The sequence below is a fragment of the Panthera uncia genome (genome assembly GCF_023721935.1).
Source record: "Panthera uncia isolate 11264 chromosome B3 unlocalized genomic scaffold, Puncia_PCG_1.0 HiC_scaffold_1, whole genome shotgun sequence".
Classification (NCBI taxonomy): Eukaryota; Metazoa; Chordata; class Mammalia; order Carnivora; family Felidae; genus Panthera; species Panthera uncia.
In genome coordinates, this window is record NW_026057582.1 from 124,454,255 (window position 1) to 124,478,449 (window position 24,195).

General features: G+C 48.6%; 1 protein-coding gene across 1 annotated transcript in view; it reads right to left on the minus strand.

Annotated features, from left to right (window-relative positions):
* The window catches only part of LRRK1 (leucine rich repeat kinase 1), a 133,085-nt gene that overhangs the window by 39,362 nt on the left and 69,528 nt on the right, over positions 1-24,195 (minus strand). Inside the window, exons 7-15 of the mRNA XM_049613999.1 lie at positions 13,729-13,955; positions 12,375-12,502; positions 12,082-12,245; positions 11,122-11,259; positions 8,398-8,510; positions 7,236-7,312; positions 1,998-2,127; positions 1,213-1,325; positions 565-779 (exon numbers count right to left, since the gene is read on the minus strand). Of these exons, the coding sequence (XP_049469956.1) occupies positions 565-779; positions 1,213-1,325; positions 1,998-2,127; positions 7,236-7,312; positions 8,398-8,510; positions 11,122-11,259; positions 12,082-12,245; positions 12,375-12,502; positions 13,729-13,955 (1,305 nt within the window). The remainder of the gene's footprint in view (positions 1-564; positions 780-1,212; positions 1,326-1,997; positions 2,128-7,235; positions 7,313-8,397; positions 8,511-11,121; positions 11,260-12,081; positions 12,246-12,374; positions 12,503-13,728; positions 13,956-24,195) is intronic.

Consider the following 24,195-nt stretch of genomic DNA (forward strand, 5'->3'; position numbering starts at 1 on the left):
AGGCAAGTTTCATTTTCCTTTGTCTCACTCTGAACGCAAAACAAGATGATTAACAGGTTCACCACATAAGGGCTTGAAAACCAGACTTTTCGGAACTTGGGGTGGAAGCAGGTGTTAGGCAGGACAGTGCATTCATTCCAGGGGGTGGGTTCTCAGCCTCCCCGCGAGGGGCAGGTGCTGCTGGGTCTCACTGTCTATGGTAGCAGTTTGCTCTCAGCTCTGGGGGGCAGCTACCCCAGACCATTTGAATTGTAATCCTTAGAGCCAGGAAGGGCAGAGCCTGGCCACTGCTGCCTTCAAAAGCTCATCAAAGAAATCTAACGGACGGCCAAACCACTGGCCCGAAGCCTCAACTTAACCGTAACAGAACTATGAAGTCATATTAAGAAATTATTCACTGGCCCTTAGCAGGAACTTTGAAACAGCACACAGCGGCCCCTGTAAATATCCTGGGCCCCAGACACCAGGCTGTGAAAATCCCAGGCTCTCTGGAGAGGAGACAGAAGGTGCCAGGGAAAACTCCCTCCCACCCATGGGGGACTCTGCACACCGAACATCCTTGACCTTGGCTCTCGAGCCAGCTGGCCTCTGGAGCTCCCACTTGGTGGTCCTGATGGTGGCCTCGCTGTGCACCACCTGGGGGGCCCTCCCCGTCTGTAAGATCTCCAGGAGGGTGGACTTGCCCTGGCGCGGAGGACCCACGATGATCATTTTCATCAGCTTGCACTTCTCTGCTTTCCGCAGCTGAGCGCGCAGGTAAGACAACATCGCTTTGGGGCCTATGCAAAATCACAGAGCGGGGAAAGTAGACACTGTGGACGTATAGACGAGAACATGCTCACGGCCCTTGGGAAACAACATCCTGTCTTGAAGGAACACTTTGCACATGTTCTAATGGGGCAAGTTGAGAGCAGTATTGGGTTTGATGGGGAAAAGGTGTGATACTAATCATCCCAAAAGTGGAGTCCAAAAGTCAAGGGCGTCCAGACAAAATCCTTCCTGCCCACAGAACCAAAGATACTTTTATCATGTGGTCAATCGCAATACCACGGTGCCCAGCAACTATCACTTTCTGGGTAATTTTACAGCACCTTCCCAACCATGGGAGCCCGCAGTTGGGCTCCATGGGACACCCAGCAGCTTCCACCCCAAGGTCCTTAACAAGTGGACTTGAGTCATTTTTCCCAGGGGGCGGTGCTGAGGAAGCCCTACCTTCCTTTCTGATCTCCGTGGGCACGTTGCTGATGTTCAGGTCTTCAATGTCCAACTGCCAAAGGTTGCCCAGCTGCCCCAGCTCAGGAGGGAGTTCTCGGAGGCCAGGATTGCTGAGGGCACACACACACACACACACACACACACACACACCGTGGGAGAACACACACATGTGCACACACACACACACAGCAGCCTGTCAGCCTCTGGGGCCCACACCCCAAGCCTGACATCATGGGCCCCTGCTTTCTCACCTCCCATTTATATAGTAATTCCAAAGCCTTTCTCCCTGGGAAGCCAGCAGTACAAATGGGAGCCCTGTCTTCTGCAAAGCCCTGTGGCTTAGAACTGGATTTCCACCCCCAACGTCCACCTCTCTTCTATGTATTACGATGATCCATAAAGATTACTAGTATCTCTTCTCAAAAAGGCAACATAACCTGAACTTTTTTTTTCCATATTTTCATTGTTTTGCACACTGTCTGAACCCCCCCAGCAGTGCCTGGCAGTAGGTATCCAGTAAATGGAAGGATGAAGGAGCACTCCTTTCATTACGACTGAGTCAAGTAGCAAATGATGCATCATGGCGTCACTTGCCAGCCTTCCCCCCACCCTCACCCCCCACCCCGACTCTTTGACTAAGCCCGGTTCTCAAAGTCCGCCTGCTGCTTCCTGGTACATAGATGGCTTCTCTTTCCCCGTGTCTGTGTCCTCAGATGGGTTACAGGACACTCTGCCTCCCCGGGCCAGAAGGGCCAGTGTGGCTGCTCTGGCTGGGTACTCACTTTCCCAAGTAGAGTTCTGATAAGTTCTTCAGTAGGCAAACCGAGGGAGGGACTGCATCCAGATGATTGTCGTTCAGACAAAGGACCTCCAAAGACTCACTTAGGAAGGCCGGAAATTCCAGCACACCGGCTGCAAAGAAATGGCAAAGCAGACTGGATATTTGCAGATAATTCTGGACCGTCACAGCCTGGAGGCCAGGTGGCCATACAAAATGCTGCATCCTCTGGAGGGTATTTTGGGCAAGGCGATCTGAATGAGGTGCCCATCTGACTGCCCCAGGGATTCTAATTCGAGGGAATGGTCCTACAGATGCCCTTGTCCGTGTGGCAAAGATGCAAAGACAGGACACTCGATGGCACACTGTTTGTAACAGCAAAGACAAAAGATGGCTTACATGTCTGCCCCAAAGGGGGGTAGCTAATGAATAATAGGATAGTATTCAACTATTACAAAGCATGGGGCAGGTCTACACGTGCGGGTATGAAGTGATACTCACGAGCTATTGGTGAACTGAAAAGCAAGGAGGTGGCATCAGGCATCTAGAAGGCTTAACTTGTGACCCACCAAAACGTGTGCAGGCATGTGAGCAAACACACACTCATGCATTTACATGAATGTGTTACATGTACGTGTGGTATATGCACATGGATATGCTATCTGATGCTGTTTATGTGCACACTACACAGGCACACAGGTATATAAGTGTGCTATATGATATTATAGGCGTATGCACACACACCACCCATGTGCGTGCATTTTACGTGCTGCTATAGGCATGTGGATACACACAGGCACGTATGCACGTACGTGTTCTACAAGTATGTTAGACACAAACATATCCGTTACCAGAGACACAGCAAATTCCGTGGTTGTCTCTGGGGAAGGGGATGACTAGGAGGCTGGCTATTCATTCCATACCTTCAGCACTGTTCAAAAATTCTGTTTACTGAGGACATGAATTACCTCTCCAGTTAAGAAAGAGCCAGGCAACTAGAAAATAATATGATGGGCTCAGTTTTTAGGCTTCCTAAGATGGCATTCTCTGAAAAAGTAGCCAGCTCTCTAGTATTTCAGTGATTTCATTAATTAGGCTAATTAGGAGATTCCCATTAAACTCATGTCACCTGTGCTCTTTCCAGGGGCACCGGAGGGTGGGGGCGGAGAAAGACCGTGGCAGGGAGCTTGTGCTTGCACTCTGATGGGGATGAGAGGCTTAGGTTTCTAGCAGAATCTCTGAAGTGCCTTATCCTCCCTGGTCAGGCACAGAGGGGGGCAGGACTGCAGGCCCCCAAGGGTCCCTTTCAGCTCCAGCTCTGAGAACTCAAGATAAAAGACTGGCCCAAAGCCCTCTTCTCCGGCCTCTGCCAGCCAAGCGAGATAGAGAAGTTGGGATTCTTTTGTTGGGCCGAGCGACTTTCCGCTGTCCTTGATCACAACTTCCTCCCTGTCCTCTGGCTCTCCTCCACACATGTAGCCGAGGTATCAATGCTAATGGGGGTAACCTGGCATCAGAGAATGTTCCGGGAGAGACGATAACAGAATACTGAAAGCAGCGCCCGGAAAACCGATCCAGCTAGCAGCCACAGGGAGGGGACTCAGTGAAGGGGCTCCTTTAGAAACAAAGGTGTAACACGCTTTCTAAAAAAAATGGATTTGGACATAGGAAGATGCTCAAAAGGACTTTCTTTTTTCCCCCCAGTGAAAAAGAATGATCAACTTCAACCTGCCGCAACACACACTGAAAACACACGCACAATAAGAAAGGCTCCCTTTCTACCCTGAGAACGTTCTCAACACCTGGCCTCTGCGCGTCTCGATTTTCCAGTTTGACCTTGGTGTTTATGAAGCCTCTCTAAGTAACGGACGGAGGGAACAAGCAATTACCACTGCAAACAGAGACAGCACCTGTCACAGAGTTCTCGGCCCGGTGCAGAAACTATGGAAACGGGGCTGCGCGAGCACAGCTCGAGGTATTTATGAACTGTAATTATTTATTCATAAGTAATTTATGACTCTGCTGGTCTGAATTTTACCGTAAAAACGGCTGTCCAAATTATTTTTGGACAAGGCCGCCACACAAACATGACTACTTGAACGTACATAAATCTCCTCGGAATTCTACTCTCCTTCTGCAAATAAGTTATCTTTTATAGATAATTCCTCACCCAAGGATCAACAGTCCTGAGAGAATCGCCCCACCGAGGGAGAATTTGCAATCCCAGGTGTGGGCCTCAACTCACGAGGCGAAAGTTAGGAACTCAAGAGGACTTTGTCGTGTGCTGATGCCTCGGCCCACCTCTGCCAGGGAAACTGCCAAGCCGTGTGGCCCCCCTCACTTCGCTCCCCAGACAGGCTCCTGAGGGGCCACCAGCAAGGTCATCTTCCAGAACGGTGCACGCTCCAGTTACGCTGCTCATGCGTGCCTTTGGCCTTGCGCTCTGGTAGCCTCATGAGGGAGTGTCTGGTACCGCTCAGCGTTGGGCCCACCTCCGTCTGCGAGGCCTACATTTCTAAACCGGAGACACCTTTCTAATCCACTCATGAAGTACGAGGCTCAACCTGCAGCAATGGAAACATGACTGAGATCCACCTCCACTACACTTCTCGTGTGTTATCATCCCGTTTGGGCATCGACAAGAAGAAAGGGTGTGTTTCTCTTTCCTTCCAAGTGAAATCCTTATGTCTGGACTCAATTTCCAAAGTCCCAAGGCCCTTCATTTTATTTTTATTTTTTTAATTTTTTTTTTTAACGTTTATTTATTTTTGAGACAGGGAGAGACAGCATGAATGGGGGAGGGTCAGAGAGAGAGGGAGACGCAGAATGTGAAGCAGGCTCCAGGCTCTGAGCTGTCAGCACAGAGCCTGATGCGGGGCTTGAACTCACGGACCGCGAGATCATGACCTGAGCCGAAGTCGGATGCTTAACCGACTGAGCCACCCAGCCGCCCCAAGTCCCTTCATTTTAAAAAGGACCGGTTATGAGGGGCGCCTGAGTGGCTCAGTCGATTGAGCGTCTGACTTCCGCTCAGGTCATGATCTCATGGTTTGTGAGTTCAAGCCCTGCGTCAGGCTCTGTGCTGACGGCTTGGAGCCTGGAGCCTGCTTCAGATTCTGTCTCTCTCTCTCTCTCTCTCTCTCTCTCTCTCGGCCCCTCCCCCGCTTGCACTCTGTCTTTCAAAAATGAATAAAACGTTAAAAATTTTTTTTAAAAAAGGACCGGTTATGAAATTCCTAATTGTGTGTCCCCAGTAGTTGGTTCGAGGCCTCATCATTTGTTACAGGGGCCATTTGGACTTCCTTTTCTGCAAACTGTTTATATCCATTGCCCTCCCTGTTTTTTTTGTTTTTTTTTGTTTTTTTTTGTCCTATTGGTTTGTCTTTACAAGCAAAAACAATTTGTAAGCAGTCTTTGTATATTAGGACTTAAGCCAGTTTATGTTGCAACAATTTGTGTTGCAAACATTTCTTGTCTGTTTGCATTTTGACTTGGTTTATGATGCCTTTTACTGAACAAAGCTTTCATATTTCTACAAAGCCCAAGATTTTGGTCCTTTTCTAAAGACTTCTGGGTTTTCCGCCTAGTTTTTAAAGGTCTTCTCCACTCCCAGATTATACATATATTCTCTTAAATGCTTCTTGTTTTCTTTTTCTTTTATATGTAAATCTGAAATCCACATGGAAATTTTTGTAGTTGATATAAGGAAGGGACCCCAGCCTTGTGATTTTTCCCCTTCCAACTGGACAGGCAGTTACACCACAGTATTTATTAAAACAATAAAACATTTTTTCCCTACCAAATTGAAATTCCACCTTTGTCATATACTGAATTCCTATATTTACTTAGGTCTGTTCCACTGCTGACATGTTACTTTTTCAATCATATGTAAACACACACACTCATACGTGACTGCTGTATACACATATATCCATATATATACTGAACATGTCAGTTCATCAAAAGGCGTAACAGGTGAACAGACCATTTGGGTCATGCCTGCAATATGTCTTAGCCTCTGGCATTTCTCGTCCCCATCTTACACCATCTGTACTGAAAGAGCACTTGCCAACATAAATCGAGCCAAAGAAGAACATTATGTTACATTTCAAATGACCTAAATATTGGTTCCAGTTCTACGGGACAGCATCCTGAGGGATATTTCTGTGACCCTTGCTGGGTTTAGAAGTCTTAGTTTTCAGGTTAAAAAGAAAAGGGCCAGCTGAATAGCTCCAGGGACAGGTTCACACTTGCCCCCATACCTCACAGAAGACAAAATGAAACCAGAAAAATTTGTTTTCCTGGAATATTGTCTGCTGAACTGGCCTGGTTTTAAGACCAGTAAAAATACTCTAAGAAAAGTTCTGTTTCTGATGAATTTGGGGGAAGACCCTAAGCCCCCCACAGAGTGTCAGGCTGGCCAGGATAGCATGCGGGGGTGGGGGTGGGGTGACTGTGTGCCCACGTGGACTTCCCGTGGATGCTACGGTGTGGCAGTAAGGACTTCACAGTGCTGCCCTTCCCAACCTCGGGGCTGGAGTGCCACAGTGCTGGGCTGAAAGCTGGTTGTCACCAAGCAGCCGTGTGACCTGGGCATATCAGCCAGGTGCTACAGACTGAACTGTCTTCCTCCCTTCATATGTTGAAGCCCTAACACCCAGAGTGATGACACTTGGAGTTGGAGCCTTTGGGAGGTAATTAGGTTTAGATGAGGTCATGAAGGTAGGGTCCCACGATGGGATTAGTACCCTCACAAGAAGAGACACCGGCGGGCTCGGTCTGTCAGTCGGTCTTTGTGAGAACACAGCAAGAAGGCTCTCACAAGGAGCCGACTGTGCTGGCACCCTGATCTCAGACTGCCAGCCTCCAGAACCGTAAGAACATAAATTTCCATTGTCTAAGCCGCCCAGTCTGTGATGCTTTGTTATGGAAGTTTGAGCTGAATGTAAGACGGTGGAAGCCTGAGTTTCCTCACCTGCAAAATGGGGAACCCCAATCCATACCTCATGCTGTGGGCTTTCAAGAAAGGCTCTAACACGTGCACCATATCTAGGGCGGTGCTCACTCATGGCAGACCCACCCACACAGCAGCTACCAGTCTCATCGGACCGCAAGCAGGAGAGGGGACTTCAGGATACTTGCAGGCCAAACGGGGAGAGAAAAGCCCCATGCAAGGGCGACCCCCGGTGGTGGAGCAGGGAACACCCGCCCAGCTGTCTCTTGCCCGCACCGCCTTACACACCTGTCTCCGTCCCAGAACGCTGGCGCCCTCTGGTGGTGAAAAAGGAAATACGCTTTGTTTTAAGTCCGTCTTCATTTCTGCCGGGGCCAAAACCAAAAAAAGGTCAGATTTTGAGGAAAGCATGGTAAGGACATTACTATTTTGCTGTGATTATACAACGCCAAGCCATGCAGAGATAAGGGAGAAAAGTCGATCAGCAGGATGTTTGGGCTCCCCTGCAGCTGCTATGTAAGCACCCATAGCCCCTGACCGCTAATTGCACTAGTGATGTTCACAAGTCTTTGGGGGAAAAAAACCTCTAAAGGAGGTGATCAAACACTGGCATGATCAATGATGATTTCCTTTCTTGAGCTTCTCCATTTGAGGCGATGTGAGCGTTTCTGTGCCTGGCAGGAAGGCCTTTTCCAGTGGCTCTTCCATATTACACATTCTCACAGGAGTGGGGGGCTCTCTTTGTGGGGTAAATTCTGCTAAGAAGTGGACTTCAGCAAATGAAATTGGGAGTCTGGTCTCCAGGGCCCCAAGGACCAGCTGTGCTCATCCTCAGATTTTCCTGTTTTATTAGAAGGCTTTGGGAGTGATTTTTATTCATTGGATGCTCATTTTGGCTAGTGATTGGCCAAAATTTTGGAACAGAATGACAGGTTAGGTGGACATGAGAAGAGTCTCCTGGAGCCTTTAAAACTTAGAGATGGCAGGACACTGTTTTGGGTGAGTTGTGCCTCTTTCTTCCAAATTATGTTTTGAAGTCCTAACCCCCAGGACCTCAGAATGTGACTGTATTTGGAGGCGGGGTCTTTAAAGAGGTGCACGAGTTACAATGAGGTCATACAAATGGACTCTGATCCAGTCTGACTGGTGTCCTTCTAAGAAAGTGGAGATTAGGACACAGGGAGACCATGCGAGACACAGGGAAAAGGTAGTTATATTCAGGCCAAGGGGAGAGGCCACAGGAGAAAGCAACCTTGCTGGCACCCTAATCTCAGACTCCCAGCCTCCAGAGCCATGAGGAAATAAAAGTCTGTTGTTTGAGCCCCCCAGACTGAGGTACTTTGTTATGGCGGCCCTAACACACCAAGGAAGGCACCAAGCCAAGGGTCGGCTTGACTGTGGTTACACGCACATTTTCGAGCTCGCCAGGGTAAGGAGACCCCATGCTTACTTGCCAAATTGGTTTCTGGAGAGATCCAGGGTTTTAAGTTGTCTACAGGTCCACTTATCTTGAGGTGGCAGCACCATGAGCTGGTTCCCCTGTAACCTCAGGAACATGAGGGCCTGGGAAGGAGAGAGACAGAGAGAGAGAGAGAGAGAGAGAGAGAGAGAGAGAGAGAGAGAGAGTCAAAGGTACCATCAAACACCAAAGGGAGCAGAAACTGAAGAGAAAGGTCATGTGCCTGACAAAATGCACAAATGATTGTAATGGATTCACTTTAGCAAAGATTCCAATAGTGTGGGGCTTCATAGTCTCTTAGAACTCGGAATTATATTGGGGCACCTGGGTGGCTCAGTCCAGCGTCCGACTCTTTTTTAATATTTTAACTTTATTTACTTATTTTGAGAGAGAGAGAGTGAGGGAGGGGCAGAGAGACAGGAAAACAGAGAGAGAGAATCCCAAGAAGGCTCAGGGCTGCCCGCACAGGGCTCAATGCCAAGCTCGAACTCACGAACCGTGAGATCATGACCCGCGCTGAAGTCAAGAGTCAGACGCTTAGGCGCCCTGAGTGTCCGACTCTTGATTTTGGCACAGATCATGATCTCATGGTTGTGGGATGGAGCCCCACAAAAAAAAAAAAAAAAAAAAGAACTCATGAAATTGTATCAAATACAGCAAACGGGACAGTTTATACACTATCCTTCCCTCCAGATCAATGGGAGGCAGTTCATTTCAGGCTGAAAGGAGTCCAAGTGCTTCTCAGCGCTGGGCCTTCTTAAGAGTAACAGTTACTTACGGCCCGTCCTGGGAACAGCAGCTGATGCTGAGGGTCCTGGAGGCCGAGGCATCACACCCCAGGGGAGGGGGCTGCTGCACAGTGCTGGGTCCCCCTGCCTCCCGTGACCTCCTCAGGTGATGCCCCTGGCAGGGGCAGGGTGGCAGGGACACAGAGGGTCATCTGCCCCAGCTGGGTGCCCTCTGCTGGCCAGGTGCCTGGCACCACCCGTGTGCCTGTGGTGCCCCCTGGTGACTACTCGGCCCTCGGCCCTCTGTCCACCCACCAGTCACAGAGGGGCACCAACTCTACCCTTGGACTTGTGACGTGTTTTACTTGGAAGTACAGGGGGCAGATTGTGACCTTTTTTTTTTTTTTTAGGTTTTTATGTTTTAAAGTATTTTTTAGTGTTTACTTTTGAGAGAGATTGAGAGACTGAGAGAGAGAGAGAGAGAGAGAGAGAGAGAGAGAAAGTACAAGCGGGGGAGGGGCAGAGAGAGAGGGAGTCACAGAATCCAAAGCAGGCTCCAGACTCTGGGCTGTCAGCACAGAGCCCGATGCGGGGCTTGAACTCATGAACTGCCAGACCATGACCTGAGCCAAAGTCAGACACTTAACTGACTGAGCCACCCAGGCACCCCATATTGTGACCTTTCTTGATGCCACCACTGGGGACACCGACTATCCTGTCCTCTACGTGGTGGCTTAGCAGTGTGAACAGGCTGCCTGCTTTGAACTCCTTACTCCATGCACTTGTCTCTTCCCTTGTCAAAGGGGGTCCACGCCACCCCCGCCATCACAACCAGCTTGTCACCGAAAGTTGTGCAGGGCCTCCCAGTACCCCCACTGGGAGGGGAAGACCGCAAGCAAACATGAATTCCCCTGGGGCCGAGCAGTAAGGTCCCAAACAGAGTTCTTTCCCTCCTGATTTGTGGCTTCTGGCCCCACTAGGAACCAGAAAACCGAGTCGGCAAGCTGCTGGTGGGAAGAAATGGACCCAGAGCTGGGGGCTGATACAGGCGATCTCCCCAAGGGCGGAGCTGGGGCGGTGGACTGAGCGTATGGCCCGGGGTCCCCCTGGGGGTAGCAGCGACTTCTGTCCCCATTGAAACATGCACACCTTGGGGCTTGAGACTCGATGCCCATCCTCCCTGAGAACACACAGATGCAAGGTGCCCTCCTGGCCCTTTTGGGGTCCCTGAACATGGGGGTAAGCTTCACTTTTCCCTGCAGGAGAACCTGTGGGGGCCCAGGTAGCCGGTGCAGCAGGACTGAGGGCCGAGGCCTGTGCCCTCTGCCCGGGGCTGCCCTGATGCCTTCCGGCAACACTCGTCAGCCCCAATCTGGGGCAGGACCCAGAGCCAAGGGATGAATATGATCTGTGCTCTAGGCCTTTAGGGGCTCCCATTCGAGTGGGGGGAACAGGTCTGCATATACCCCAAGATAAGAAAGCAGCCCGTGTTGGTGGGTTGGGTGGGGCGGGGGGACTCGGGAGTGTGGCAAAAGGCACTTTCCTGAATTCACATCCAAAGAAGCTTCTAACCCTCAGGAATTCCAGCTGGGGAGGGAGACAGGGGTGGGGGGTGGGGGGGCAATAAGGCCCCGCCTACAGTGCTCCCTCCGCTCTGCACACAGGCCTCAGTGGGCCCCGGGGGCGGGGGCGGGAAGGACAGAGCCAGAGCAGGTCAGACAGAGGGCTGCTGGGCTGTGCTTACAAGTTTCAACCCTGCAGAGTCCTGGTGGATAAAACCCCACGCTCCCCCTTCCCCTTCACATAGCTGTTTTCATTTGGCTCACTTCCTCCCAATCTTTGCTCATAAACATGCACATTTTTGACAGCTCAACATTTTTTGTTTTTGGTCTCAGAAGCTCAGGAGAAGCATGTGAATTGCACTGCAATGTAGAGCGATTTCCTCACAAAGGCTGAAAATGAGAAAAAGAGGGCCTGTTCGACTCACATCGAGCTGGAAAAGCCCCAGGGGGACTTCTTTGAGAGCGTTTTCTGAGAAATCCGCATCCCTGAGGTGGTTTTTCCAAAAGACAGCCATTTTGTCTGGTAGAGATTCCAGGGCATTTTTGGATGCTCTACAACATTTCTAAGAGTTCGACAAGAAAGAGAATGAGACATTAGTTAGCTTGTCAAGTGCCGGAGGGCCTAGGAGAAAGACTGTTTCCAAACCTGATATTAAAAATCAGAATGCTACAATAAGCTTCTGTCATAAGTGCAACAGAGTCAAGACGCTACAAACTGTTATTGTCCCGTTTTCCTGTCCTTTTGCCCCAAGAAAGGGACGGGAATGGTTTCCTGAGGGAGACAAAGGTGGCTCATAGTCCTTTCCCTTCATTCCAGAACATCTGGCCCATTGTCCTTGGAAATAATGGCATCATTCAGGACCATGCTCCAGAGAGGAACAGTTTCCCACACACATATGTTTCCACCAGAATGTTAATGCTAGTGACAGAGAATTTCTTGGTTCAAAACCAATGGCAATAAAACATAAATATTCTTTATGGTATTCCATCTGTTTTAACAAGCAAACTTCCCAAGAAGCAAAACCACCATTTAATTGGCAGTGCTGTGGAGGCAGATGATTTCTGCTTCTTTATTCTGATTTCACAGCTATCTGAAAGGAACTGTGCCCCCATTCTGGGGCAGAAGTCTTCCTACACCGGACATATGAGCTGTGACTGTGGAAAGTTCTATGGGCGTCATGGCGTGAACCTCAAGCCCGGAGCCAGGTGCTGGCTCTCACGTGAGTTACCTGCCTGAGACACTCAGGGGCTGGATGCTCTTGAGGGACACTTCCCAGGGTAAGAGGGGGACGGCAGTGCTACTACCCAGTGTGGCCACCCAGGGGGCGCAAGTGAGCGCACTGAGAGAGCCCTGGGTAATGACCAGCTTCTGGCACAATACTAACCAAAGGGCAGGCCCAGGCATCTGGAAACACCTTCAGGTTATTTCTGGAGACATTCAGATAACTGAGTGACTTGAAAGAATGAAGGAAAAGGGCAGGGAGTTCCGTCAATTTATTGTTAGAGATGTCGAGTTCCTGCAGCTTCCGCAAACCGATCCAGTTAGTGGCTAGGGGAAAATAAATAAATAAATGCATCAGTAAACAAACAAACAAACAAACAAACAAACAAACAAAAAAGGTCCTATCAAGAAGTACACCACAACAAAGTAAGTCAGGTTACTGATGATCCAACATACCACATTCTTCTTCAAACAACTTTTCCAAGTAGTTTTTTGAAGCTGTCAATTTTTGAAGTTTTAAGAGGTGCAAGAATCCTGGTGGGAGATGGGGCAATTTATTGCTGGAAATGTCAATTTCCAGGAGCCTGTGGTTGGGGAAGAAGGAAGGCAAGGCATCAGAACAAAGAGGTAAAGCATCAAGGTTCCGTGTCTCTGCACACGTCTTTCTCTTTTCCCCTCGCACCAAGCTAAAGAGTGTGGGTTGAAAATGCAGAGTAGGATTGGTATTCATTGCATTAACTGTGTAGACAAAGAAAATCAACTGTCTCTTTTGTGGGCCCTGGTCTCACTGACTCATAGGGTTGCAAACCTTTCTCAATATATGATAGCAAAAGAAGCTGGTGTCCTGAAAGTTCCTGGAAGGCCACAGGGCGGTGCTTTCAGGCATCTGGAACCTGGTTAGGGACCCCCGCTCAGATGGCACTTGACCTTTAAATGTTTGTGTGCAGTTGGGGCACCTGGGTGGCTCAGTCAGTTAAGCGTCCGACTTCAGCTCAGGTCATGATCTCACGGCTTGTGAGTTCGAGCCCCGCATTGGGCTCTGTGCTGATGGCTCAGAGCCTGGAGCCTGCTTCGGATTCTGTCTCCCTATCTCTCTGCTCCGCCCCCCCCCCCTTTCACGCTCTGTCTCTCCCTCTCTCTCAAAAATAAATAAACATTAAAAAATTAAATGTTTGTGTGCAACCTTCTTCCTCATGGGTTATGTCTGACCCTGTGCTCTTTGCAACATTCTCCCTTAACTTTGCTTAGAGCCTTAGCTCTAAGGCTCAAGTCCTTCGGAAGATGGGGCTTTGCAGGTAGGTATCATCAGTACATCCATGTGCTGCAGGGGGAAGGTGCAGGCCTGTTCCCACGCTCTCCCTCCCCCCCGCAAAAGGAGACCAGGAGTTGCCCACACTATCCACCCGCTGTTAATTCTTTCTATGACGCCTTTCTCACTTAACTTTCCCTGGGAGGTGGAATAAAAGCTTTGCACCAGCCAGGAGTATTTCAGCATCCTCTGATTCCTGTGTGCGAGACCAAGACTGGATGTCTCAGGCAGGCAGGTCTGCATGGCCACCAGTGGGAGTATAAATGTGGGCCGGACAAACCACCCTTCTAGACTTCTCTGCGTTCACCCCAAAAAGCGGGGAGGCCTTATTCCTCAGAGCTTGTATAAGGGCAGGCAGAACTTCTCTCCCATTCCTGAGAGTTTGTTTTCAAAACCACAAAGGACACTTAGGGAGTACGTGTAGGAGGAGGGCAGTGGTGGCGGCTGGGTGCGGAGGTCCCCATCCCCACTCTGGGAGGCCTGAGTGGGCCGAGTGCCCACCTGGAACAGATGATTTCATCCGATGACTGCACGCCAGGCAGCTCCCCCAGGTGGTTGTTGGAGAGGTTCAGCTTCCGGAGGTTGATGAGTCCCCAGGGGATGACGGAGGGGAGGGAAGACAGGCAATTGGCAGAAAGGTCCAGCTCTGTGATCTGGCAGGAGATGTCTATGAGCCAGTCTAGATCCACCCAGGGCAACTTGAGATGGGACCATTTCACACGCAGCGCCTGGATTTGGAGAAAGGAGAAAAGCACCCACGGATGGTGAGCCCACGGCCAACATAGGCTTGGGATAAAGCAATGGTTTATTCATGTGTGAGTCTGTCTGTTCATCTCGGCTGGAGTCCCTGGACGTCAGGATCTTGGCTGACTTGTAGCTGGCATTGGGGACATACCTGTTCCCATCTGCATCTGTGTCTCACAGGTAATCTCTGCAAGACTCCACCTCACTCTCCGGCCTCTAGAGGGAGCAAGCGTTACCTCTCACAGGGCAGGAATCAGCAGGAATGGCACCTGCTGTGTACAGGGGGGAGGCCACCCACACTTAGAGGAACCTCCCCAGACTGGAGCAGAAGGCTGAAGGTCTTCTGACCTCCCTCCAGGGGCCTCTTCCCTGTGATTAGAGATGCTGCTGCCGGCAACATGGAGGGCCCCATGTTGGGTGCTTTGTGGATGGGCTTGCAGAGAGAGAGAGAGAGAGAGAGAGAGAGAGAGAGAGACTGAATACACAATGGCCAGGCCATATGTAAAAAATGGAACTTTGACACACAAGCAGCAACCTGCCCAGAAAACTAACCCCCTTATCTGTAGTAACCAGCCCAGGAAGCCAGCCTGTTCTAAGCCAGACTCATAGGAAGCCAAGCCTCCATGGCTAACATCAATCCAGGAAGCTACACAATAGCTTCTGGAACTCAAATCGCCAGGGCTTGACTCATAATGGACAGCTTCACTAGTCTTTGGCCCTATGTCCAACTTAAACCAACCAGAGAAAGCCAAAATGCTCCCCCAACCAAACATGTAGAACACCCCCCCCCCCAGCCCCGCTTCTATTCAGCTGCCTCCAGCTTTCCCATTGAGAGCCTCCAGTTGGGAAACACCCAAGGCTTTCCCTTTTCCCCACTATAAAGCTTTCTCACTCTTCTGCCAAAACACAAGCGAATGTAGTTGACTCCCTTCCTACAGCAAGCTCTGAATAAATCGCCTTTGCTTTCCTCATCGGGTTAGTTTTTGTTTATTTCCACAAGGCAGAGTCAGAAAGGCCAGAAGCTTGCTGGTGTGTGGTGGTAAAAAGAGATCTGGTAAAAAGAGATCTGGTTAAGTACACACGAACAGGGCTTTTCTCTTTCTTCTGGATTATCAAAGAATTTGGGGCTCAGTTAGGTTTCGGTGGGGGGCGGGAGGAGGAAATCAGCTTCTGGGCTTGTTTCTCCAAAGCAGCTGGAAAGGCGTATGAGAAAATTAGAGGAACAAAAACCAGGGCTTGGCAGATGGGAAAATGTATTCACCAAGCCCATGGCGGGAAAGACCAGTAATAACTTGGGGTAAAGTTTGCTTTCAAAATTGGCAGCAGCAGACTGCTTATGTGGCCGCTAGATGGTGATAGTGTGTCGTCTTTATCTCCTTAGCTGAGCTGCCAGGATTGTAAAGGGTCGGTCTATCACGCCCTCTCAAAGCTCTGGTCTTTGAACCAGGGGATGAAGGACTGTGTCTCTGTCTTATTTCTCTCTCCATTCACGTGGATGAAGAGAGACAGGTGATGGCATACTGGATTTCAGGACAAAAGAATGGAGTTTTAACTTCAGCTGATTTTTAAAAAAAGACAAGTCATTCTATTGCTGTTTCTACTGTCATTACTGTTCCCCCCACAATTTTTTATTTTGAAAAAGTTCAGAACTGCAGAAAAGCTGAACTTGGACACAGTGAGCACCCCTAAAATGCCCTGCACCTAGATACCACTGTTACTCTGTTGCCACATTTTGCTTTCTCTCCTTTCTCTCCACAGACACTTTTCATTTTTTGTGGAATCATTTCCAAGTAAATTAGCGCCACCAGGACACTTAACCCCTAAATACTTCAGCATGTATCTCTAAAGAACAAGAATATTTTTCGAGGTGACCTCCATTATTTATCATTTTCAAGGAATGAAATCGATACGATATTATCAAATCTACAGTCCACATTCAAACAGTCCCAGCCGTCCCAGACATGTCTTTTATCATTATTTTATGTCCTGATCCAGGATCCCATCAAGAATCACACACTGAATTTATTGGTCATGTCCCTTTACTCTTCTTTAAGCTAGAAGAATCCTCATGGCTTTTTATGTCTTTTCCAACATTGGCATTGCAATTTTTCAAGTCATTCCAGTTGTCTCATAGAATACCCCACAATCTGAATCTACTCAATTGTTTCCCAATGTTGAGATTCAAGTGAAGCATTTTTGGCAAAAATCTCAGACAATGATGAGTCCTACCAATTGGACCTCATGCGAGGGCAACCGATGTCAGGTTATTCCCCTGTTGGTGATGCCAGGCCTGACCTCTTGTTGAAGGTTGTGTCTGTCAGATCCCTCCTTTATAAAGGTACATTTTGTTCTTTGTGACTAATGAGCAAGCTGTGGGGTGATACTCTGAGACTAGTGAGTATCTTGTGTTCCTACATCATTTCATCCACTGATTTCAGCATCCACTGTTGACCCTGGCCTGACTCAGTACACTGATGGTTGCAAAACAGTGATTTTTCTAAAATGATCATTCCTTCTACACTTGTTACTTGGCATTCTTCTGTGCAGAAGGGTGTCTCCCTCTCCTTTTAAGTATCACTATGGACTCATGGATTCTTTTTTTACTCAAAGTATTGCCATTACTATTATCATTATTTCTTTTGCTGCTCAGATCATCCCCAGTTTGGCCAGTGGGAGTCCCATCAATGGGGCTCCTGTGTTCCTCTGACATGTCCCTACATGTTTTGGGCACTTCCTTACTTCCTGGCAAGATAAGGTGCTCCAGTCTCTTCTGGTGCTTTCCAACCCCCAGCCCTGGAATCAGCCCCGATTCCCTTTAGCAGAAAATGGTATTTAGAAACCAAGATCTGGTGTTAGGTGTACCCACTGCTACTGGGGTGTCACTGCTTCTCAGCCCACTGATCCAACACAGCTCTGTGTTACACAGGAGTCCCTCCTGATGCCTTCATTTCAAATCCAGCCACATGCACTTCTCCCTAATCTTTCCATAATTCCTAATTTTATCACCCTTCATCTGGCTATTATTGGCTTTCATCTGTTAAATAAGCGGTTTGGACCTGATGATGTCTAAGTCACTTCTGGACCCAGGATTCTGTCTGGCTCATGTGCTTCGAAGGACAGTGTTCTCCTACCAGGAGCCTTGGGATAAGGAAGACAGCCAACCTAGGAGCAGGCTGGCAGGAAGGTCACTGTGTCAGGTTTTGTAATGTCAAGTCAAAGAAGGCCCTCCAAGGGCCTGGCTGCCTCCTCTTCCTGGGTTCTTGGAGACACACACAGGTCCCAGGCCCAGACAGCTGGACACAAAGCCAAGAGGGCTCAGATTGCAATCTGACTCTCCACTCACCCTGTGTGGCCATTCTGGTCAATCAATATCAAGCGGATTGGACTTGAATGGAAACGGCAGCCAAATGTAAGCTGACGAGGAGGCTGATTTGGGTTTGATTTAAAAAAAAATTTTTTTTTTAACGTTTATTTATTTTTGAGACAGAGAGAGACAGAGCATGAACGGGGGGGGGGGTCACAGAGAGAGGGAGACACAGGATCCGAAGCAGGCTCCAGGCTCTGAGCTGTCAGCACAGAGCCCGATGCGGGGCTCGAACCCATGGACCGTGAGATCATGACCTGAGCCGAAGTCGGACGCTTAACCGACCGAGCCACCCAGGCGCCCCTGGGTTTGATTTTTAACAATAAATCTTAGGTGTCTATTGAAAGTCTCATACATAAAACTATAAGACCATCAAAAGTAAATGAAAATGAGAAATGCATCAGAGTATTACTGTGACACGAACCACTTATGCTACAAATGCATTAGACATCCTTGGTGGATGAGCTTAGGTGTTCTTTCCCCACAATGGCAATCTCCCTCCGGCATCTCCTGCACGTTCTGGGAGTCCAGAGCTGCAGCTTGTAAGTGCATGAAGAGCAGGGACTTGACCTCAGGAGACTCTGAGCCCTGTGTCTGAGCCCCTCCAGGTGGGGGTCTTGGGCAAGTCGCGGTGGATGTGAATACCATCTTGGGCTTGGTCTGGCTCAACTCCCTTTATATGAACTTGCCTGCTGATTTTGTACTGTGCTAACTCAAACTATCTCCTATGCCCCAGCGGGTGTGGCCTGTCCAGAGCCTGGTCCGCGTGCACCTCCCTGCAGAGCCTTGACTGACAGTGTCTGAAGGTCAGCAGCATGCCTAGCATGTAGCAGACACTAAATAAATGTTTGTGCAATGACAAGAATCAAACCACCGAGAACCGCAGTCCAATCCATATTCACACCTCTAACCACATCGATCATCCTAAGATGTCAAGGTCTGCTCTGAACTTTTCAGGCTCCCCACACCCCCCGCCTGAATGCAGCAGGACATCCGAGCTCCTTCCCTGGGCAGCCCCACATTGCCAGTCTCCCCAGCCTCTTTCCAGCTTTACACCTCCCTGTCTCCTACCTGCCCTCTGCTTGCCCTTTGCGCTCCTGTTGGCAGAAGTTTGTGGAGTTAATAATTTGTTGTAGGTAGAAGAAGTTGGGGGATGGGCATGCTCCCAAGAGCAGAGGATTCAAGGCCAAGGATAAAGTGCCAATTAAAGCACAGCAACAGCCTGTTCATGAATGAACCACATGGCTCAGAAAGTGGACCCAACATTGAAATTCCTAGGTAGGCTGTGGGGACTAAGGGAGTGTGGCCTTGTTGTCAGTGACTGTCCCATCTGCCAAAGGGCTGCTGGGGCTGCTGATAGTCCCCCCGGAACGTGCGTTGTTTGGTAACACTTGGACATGTGGCAAACACATTGTGGGCGCTGACATTTTTTGTAAAAGCTTCTTCCTGAAAACTGGCCTTCTGTTGATGGTGGGTGTCATGAGGTCACTCAAGGACCAAGTTTCTGCAGGCCTAGCTGGCCGGCCTCTGCCTTCACACTCTGCTCTGCCACTATGATGAAGGGGGCAAGAAACCTCCTCCTGGCTCTGCACCCCGCTCCGGTTTCTCTCCCCTGGAATTCACAGTCCTCTTAGCTCCTGTCTACATCCTACTTGTGCAAGCTTCAGTGCAAGGACTGCCTTCCTCATCCCCAACCAGGGTCTGCATCGCCTCCAGTTACGTGACAGGGACACCACCTTGCTTCACTTGCGTTTGTACATTTAGCCACGTTTGCTTGAGTACTGTGACGTGTAAGCCATTCTGTGAGCACTGGGGCAGATGAGAGAAATGGCTTACCAAGTGGAACCAAGGCGCAGGGAGATTATGGTTTAAAGGACAGAAGTGTGTGTGTGTGTGTGTGTGTGTGTGTGTGTTAAATATGCATCTGGTCGCCCTAACTCGTGGGTTTCTTTTTTCTTTTTTTTAATGTTTATTCACTTTTGAGAGACAGAGACAGAGCATGAGCAGGGGAAAGGCAGAGAGAGAGAGAGGGGGACACAGAATCTGAAGCAGTCTCCAGGCTCTGAGCTATCAGCACAGAGCCTGATGAGGGGCTCGAACTCACGAACCATGAGATTATGACCTGAGCTGAAGTCGGACGCTCAACCAACTGAGCCACCCAGGCGCCCCTAACTCATGGGTTTCTTGATCTTCATGGACTATGAGCAGGTGATGCTGACCACACAGCCACGAAAGAACACTTGTAGGGAAACCACACGTGCTTCTTTTTGGGGGCACTGTTCTAGCAGAAGAAAATCATCAGTAACAAGTGAGTGGCTGTGTGCCATTGAATTCCCCAGACACGAGGAAGAGGGGGAAGCAGATGCTGCCAGTTCCTAATATTTAGCTCTTTCTGGGTCTTACACCCGCCAGAGCTTCTGCAGGGTTGAAATTTGTTAAAGTCAAGCTCCCAGAGAAGTCAGAAAAAGCAGAAGTCTGAAAACAGGAAAACACACTCAGAATATAAACATCCTGGTATTGAGGAGGGCACCTTTTGGGATGAGCACTGGGTGTTGTATGGAAACCAATTTGACAATAAATTTCATATATTAAAACAAAAAGACTATAAACATCCTTGTGAAAAGATTTCTGGGCTTGGGAGCTGCAAATAAATGTGTGAGACTTCTACCTGGTCTTGGGTTGGTGTGAAAACTTTCATTTACAAAAGTTATTTGGGCGCACAAACACTGTAGGGTGCCCAAGTGTTTACGGAACAGTGAAAGGAGTCTAACCCACGCAAAGTTAAGAAGATAATAGTACACATCACATGGAAACGGAGCCGGGTAAGCCCCGAAGCCTTCATTACTTACTTGTGTTTAGTCCGGGAAGGATCACAATAAACAAGGTTCTGGGGGACAGAAGCCAGCGATTGCATAATGAAATCCATGCACGCGGAATCGCAAAATCACAGACAGCTGGATGCGGAGACCCCCCCCCCCCCAATTCACCAGCACTGTGGTTAAGGCACCCCCACTCCAGAGCAAACAGACAGATACGTGTTCCTGTTTGTCCTCAATCACGAGCCCTTTAAATTTCGGGCCAAAGAGAAGGAAGTACTACTCTTCCAGGAGGCACAGTGTGATGGCTTAGAAACATATTTCCTGGGACAGTGGTAGTGATTAGAATCGAATCAAGAAGGACTAGGTGTATGTAAGGGCATGGCTCAATACGGATAGTGATGTTTGGGGTGCTTCTGTGTGTATGAAAAACCTCCTTGTCCCGTAGTGGAGGCTGTGGTCCAGTTACCCGCCTTTACACAATCCTTCTTAAAGCCACCGGACACAAAATGTCACGGTGAGAGAGCCAGTGGACCACAATGATATCACTTATGGTTGCTTTTATGTCAGTGCAACCTTTATTGGTGGAAGAAAAATAATTGGTAAGTGGAGGGCTGTGGTCTACAAAGCTTTCAGCCTGGTTTTTAACGTTGACAGTTGCAGGTTGGTGGGGTGGGGGTGGGGGGTTGCGCTGAGGGCCTCTGTCATTGGTTAGGTGGAGAGCAGCCTCACTAGAGTAGAGGTTCGATGTTACATCGTTACTTGTCTCTGCGGGGGCCCACAGAGCAGAATTCGTACCTTTTCTCCCTGTCTTGCCAGTTCATCATTCCTCCCAGTTGGTCAGCATTTGACCTGTGGCCTATGGTTAACTGTGTAAGAATCTTCCCTCCTAGAGACTATAAATCCCTTGAGGTAATCGACTGGAGCTCCATGACACTAGGGAATGATACAAAAAGGCAGCTTCTTGAATTAGTCTATTCAATCAAGACGTACATGTTAAAAGGGGATGGGGGAGGGGCACGTGGGTGGCTCTGACGGTTAAGCGTCTGAGTCTTGATTTCAGCTCAGGTCATGATCTCATAGTTTGTGAGTTCGAGCCCCACGTTGGACTCTGCACTGACAGTGTGAAGCGTCCTTGGGATTCTCTCCCTCCATTTCTCTCTGCCCCTCCCATGCTCACACATGGTTCCCCCCCCCCGCCCCAAAATAAATAAATAAACTTAAAAAGAAATAAAAGGGGATGCAGGATAAATAGAATCTTCTAAAATGTATTTGTGAATCCTTGGCCAACATAAAACTCAAGCCCTTCTTTCTATGATTAAGCGAAAATTCCTGGGATGATGGCAGAGGGGTCTTCTCCTTGTTGAATCAGCCAGAAAGACAGGAACAACTTTCTGATAGGGAAAGGAGCAGTCAGGGCAACCAGACCGCTGCGGAGGCCACAAAACCAATGGGTCTAATCTAAACAGAACTGAATTGCTAAAAAGCTTGAGGAATAAACCCAAAGAAACCCTAAAAGTGAAGATGCCTGCAAATGTTCTCTGGGAAGCCGGACTGTGAGAGGAGGTCATGGATGACAAGGGTTTGGCTGGACAGAGGACCAGCATGTTGGGGACGGCAGCTCTGTCCCAGCCTCCTCGTGCGCGTGAGGGCTATGACACATAAGAACCGTCTGTGCCTGCCTCATCATCCCCAGGGGGAACGTTCCATGTGAGACCTTCCAAACCCCTGCCGCTCAAGTCCCTGCCAGAGTGTAGGGCTCTTGAGAAGAGAGGGAACATTCAGCATGTAAAGATGAGCAGGACACTGGATGTCTGCCCATGCACACAAAGTGGGCACGAGTGGTGGACCCAGGTCAAGGGCAACAGAGCGACGGCCACAAGGAAGGTGTTATGAGCTGAACTGCATTCCCCATAAAAGATACGTTGAAGCCCCAATCCCCAGTACCTCCAAATGTGAGCTTCATTGGAAACAGGGTCTTTACAGAGATAATTAAGTTAGAATGAGGTTATTAAGGCGGGTCCTCATCTAATATGACTGACTGGTGTCCTTCTGAAAAGGGGAGACTGAGTCACAAAGGCAGATACATGCAGAGAGAGGACGGTGCAAAGACGTGCAGGGGAAAATGGCACGTTGCTGGGGTGACGGGTTTACAAGCCAAGGAAAGTCGCAGACTGCCAGCTACCACCAGAAGTTAGGAAGAGGCAAGGAAGGACCCTCCCCTGGAGCTGAGAGGGAACATAGTCCTGCTGCTGACATCTTGATGTCAGACTTCTGACCTTCAGAACTTGAGACAACACATTTCTCAACAACCAGTTTTTGGTACTTTGTTACGGTAGCAGTGATATAGAAGATAACAAGTGAAACGAAGACTACAGAAGTCAAGACCTGAGATCTTGGAACATCCCATCAACAGAGGCCCACATATTAAAAAAGGAAAACAAAGAAACAGAGATTCTTGAAGTCCAAAAGGATGCCTATTGAGATAAGTAGATTAGAAATATGATAAAAAGGTAAGGGAAAGGACAGCAAGATCGGTCATGAAATTAGCAAAAAGCCTGGGAGGGCTCCATAGTGTAAAGGAGTGTTTCAAAAGGGACCTGAGAATAACTACAGGGAGTAAAGGAAGGGACAGATAAAGGGGAGGTCAGCCTTCTTTTCAAACTCAGGAGGAAGATTAATTTTATGAGGCAGTTAATGAAATGACTGAGGAAAAACAATGTAATCTGTTCTGAAAAAGCATGTCTGCTCAAAATGCTGCAATATCAGAATTAGTATAGTGGTTCGCTGCCAATATCATTCAAGACAAACAAACACAAGGAAATATTACCATAGAAACCAGATCAATGGGACACAGAAGTACCAAAATAACTTACAAGCAAACCAATGATGGCATGTTCAACAGTATACACGGAACTGTCTGCTGCCTCCAAGGGCACACTCAAGGTCAGACTGTAGGGAAACCGTCTGGAAGTCGAGCTAGGCTCACAGGATGACACATTCTTGGTGACTCTCTGCGATGCACGTACCGACTTTCCTGCCCACTCTTTCGGCTGACTCTCACAGTAACCTTGTAAGGTCAGGCACCATTTGTCCGTAAAGAAGCTCAGGGAGATCTGCTCAAAGGTAACAGAACCAGGATGGCGATGCAGGTGCCCAGTGCTCTGTCTGGTCCCATCCTACCATACCACCATGTTCCCATGGCCGTGGAAAAGCTGACACTGTTTCAAAGGCATGACGAGAAATAACCAAGGCTTCCTGAGAGTAATAAAGATACCCGAACAACCCCCACCCCAAAATACAGCCATGCTAAGTCTTTGTGCTCCAACCCAGGGCAAAAGGGAAGAGAAAAACTAATGAAAATTGAAGAAAAGTACCAGCAGACTAGGACAGATCCACTAAGCAAAAAATGAAGCGAGGAATTCTACAGGTACACACCGCCATAAAAATGGTAGGACACCAATGGTAGGAGGCAGGAGAATGAGTTTTGTGTTCAAATAGGAAGGTGCACATTTACTGATTAAATTCTGAGTGTGAAGGAAAAGTAAATAGGAAAAAGGAAAAGGAAAAAAGGGAGCAGGGAGAGGCAAACATCTCTTGAGACAGAAGATAGTATCTTGTCTCAAGACCACGGCAAAGTACAGGTAGAACCAAGGATGGAGGCAGGATTAGAAGGTGGCCAATTCTTTGAACATGAAAACACGCCCTTTTAAGTAATGCGTGTGTGGCAGAGAGAAACCAAGTCACAACAGAATCTATTTTTAGAACAACAAAAACATTAGAAGTAATGAAAAAGAAAATGCACAACTCTGATCAGAATTGCAAAAAGAAAAAGTGAAACATTGTAAACCAGCCCCACCCAAGTTAGAAAGCTAAAAGAAAACAGGAAAATTAGACCAATTAGACTAAGCGTAGAAAAACAGGAAAATTAGAACAAGCACAGAAAAACCAGAATGAAGTGAAGACAAGGAAGATAATAAAGCCAAACAAACAGGAAAATTAGAACAAGCACAGAAAAACCAGAATGAAGTGAAGACAAGGAAG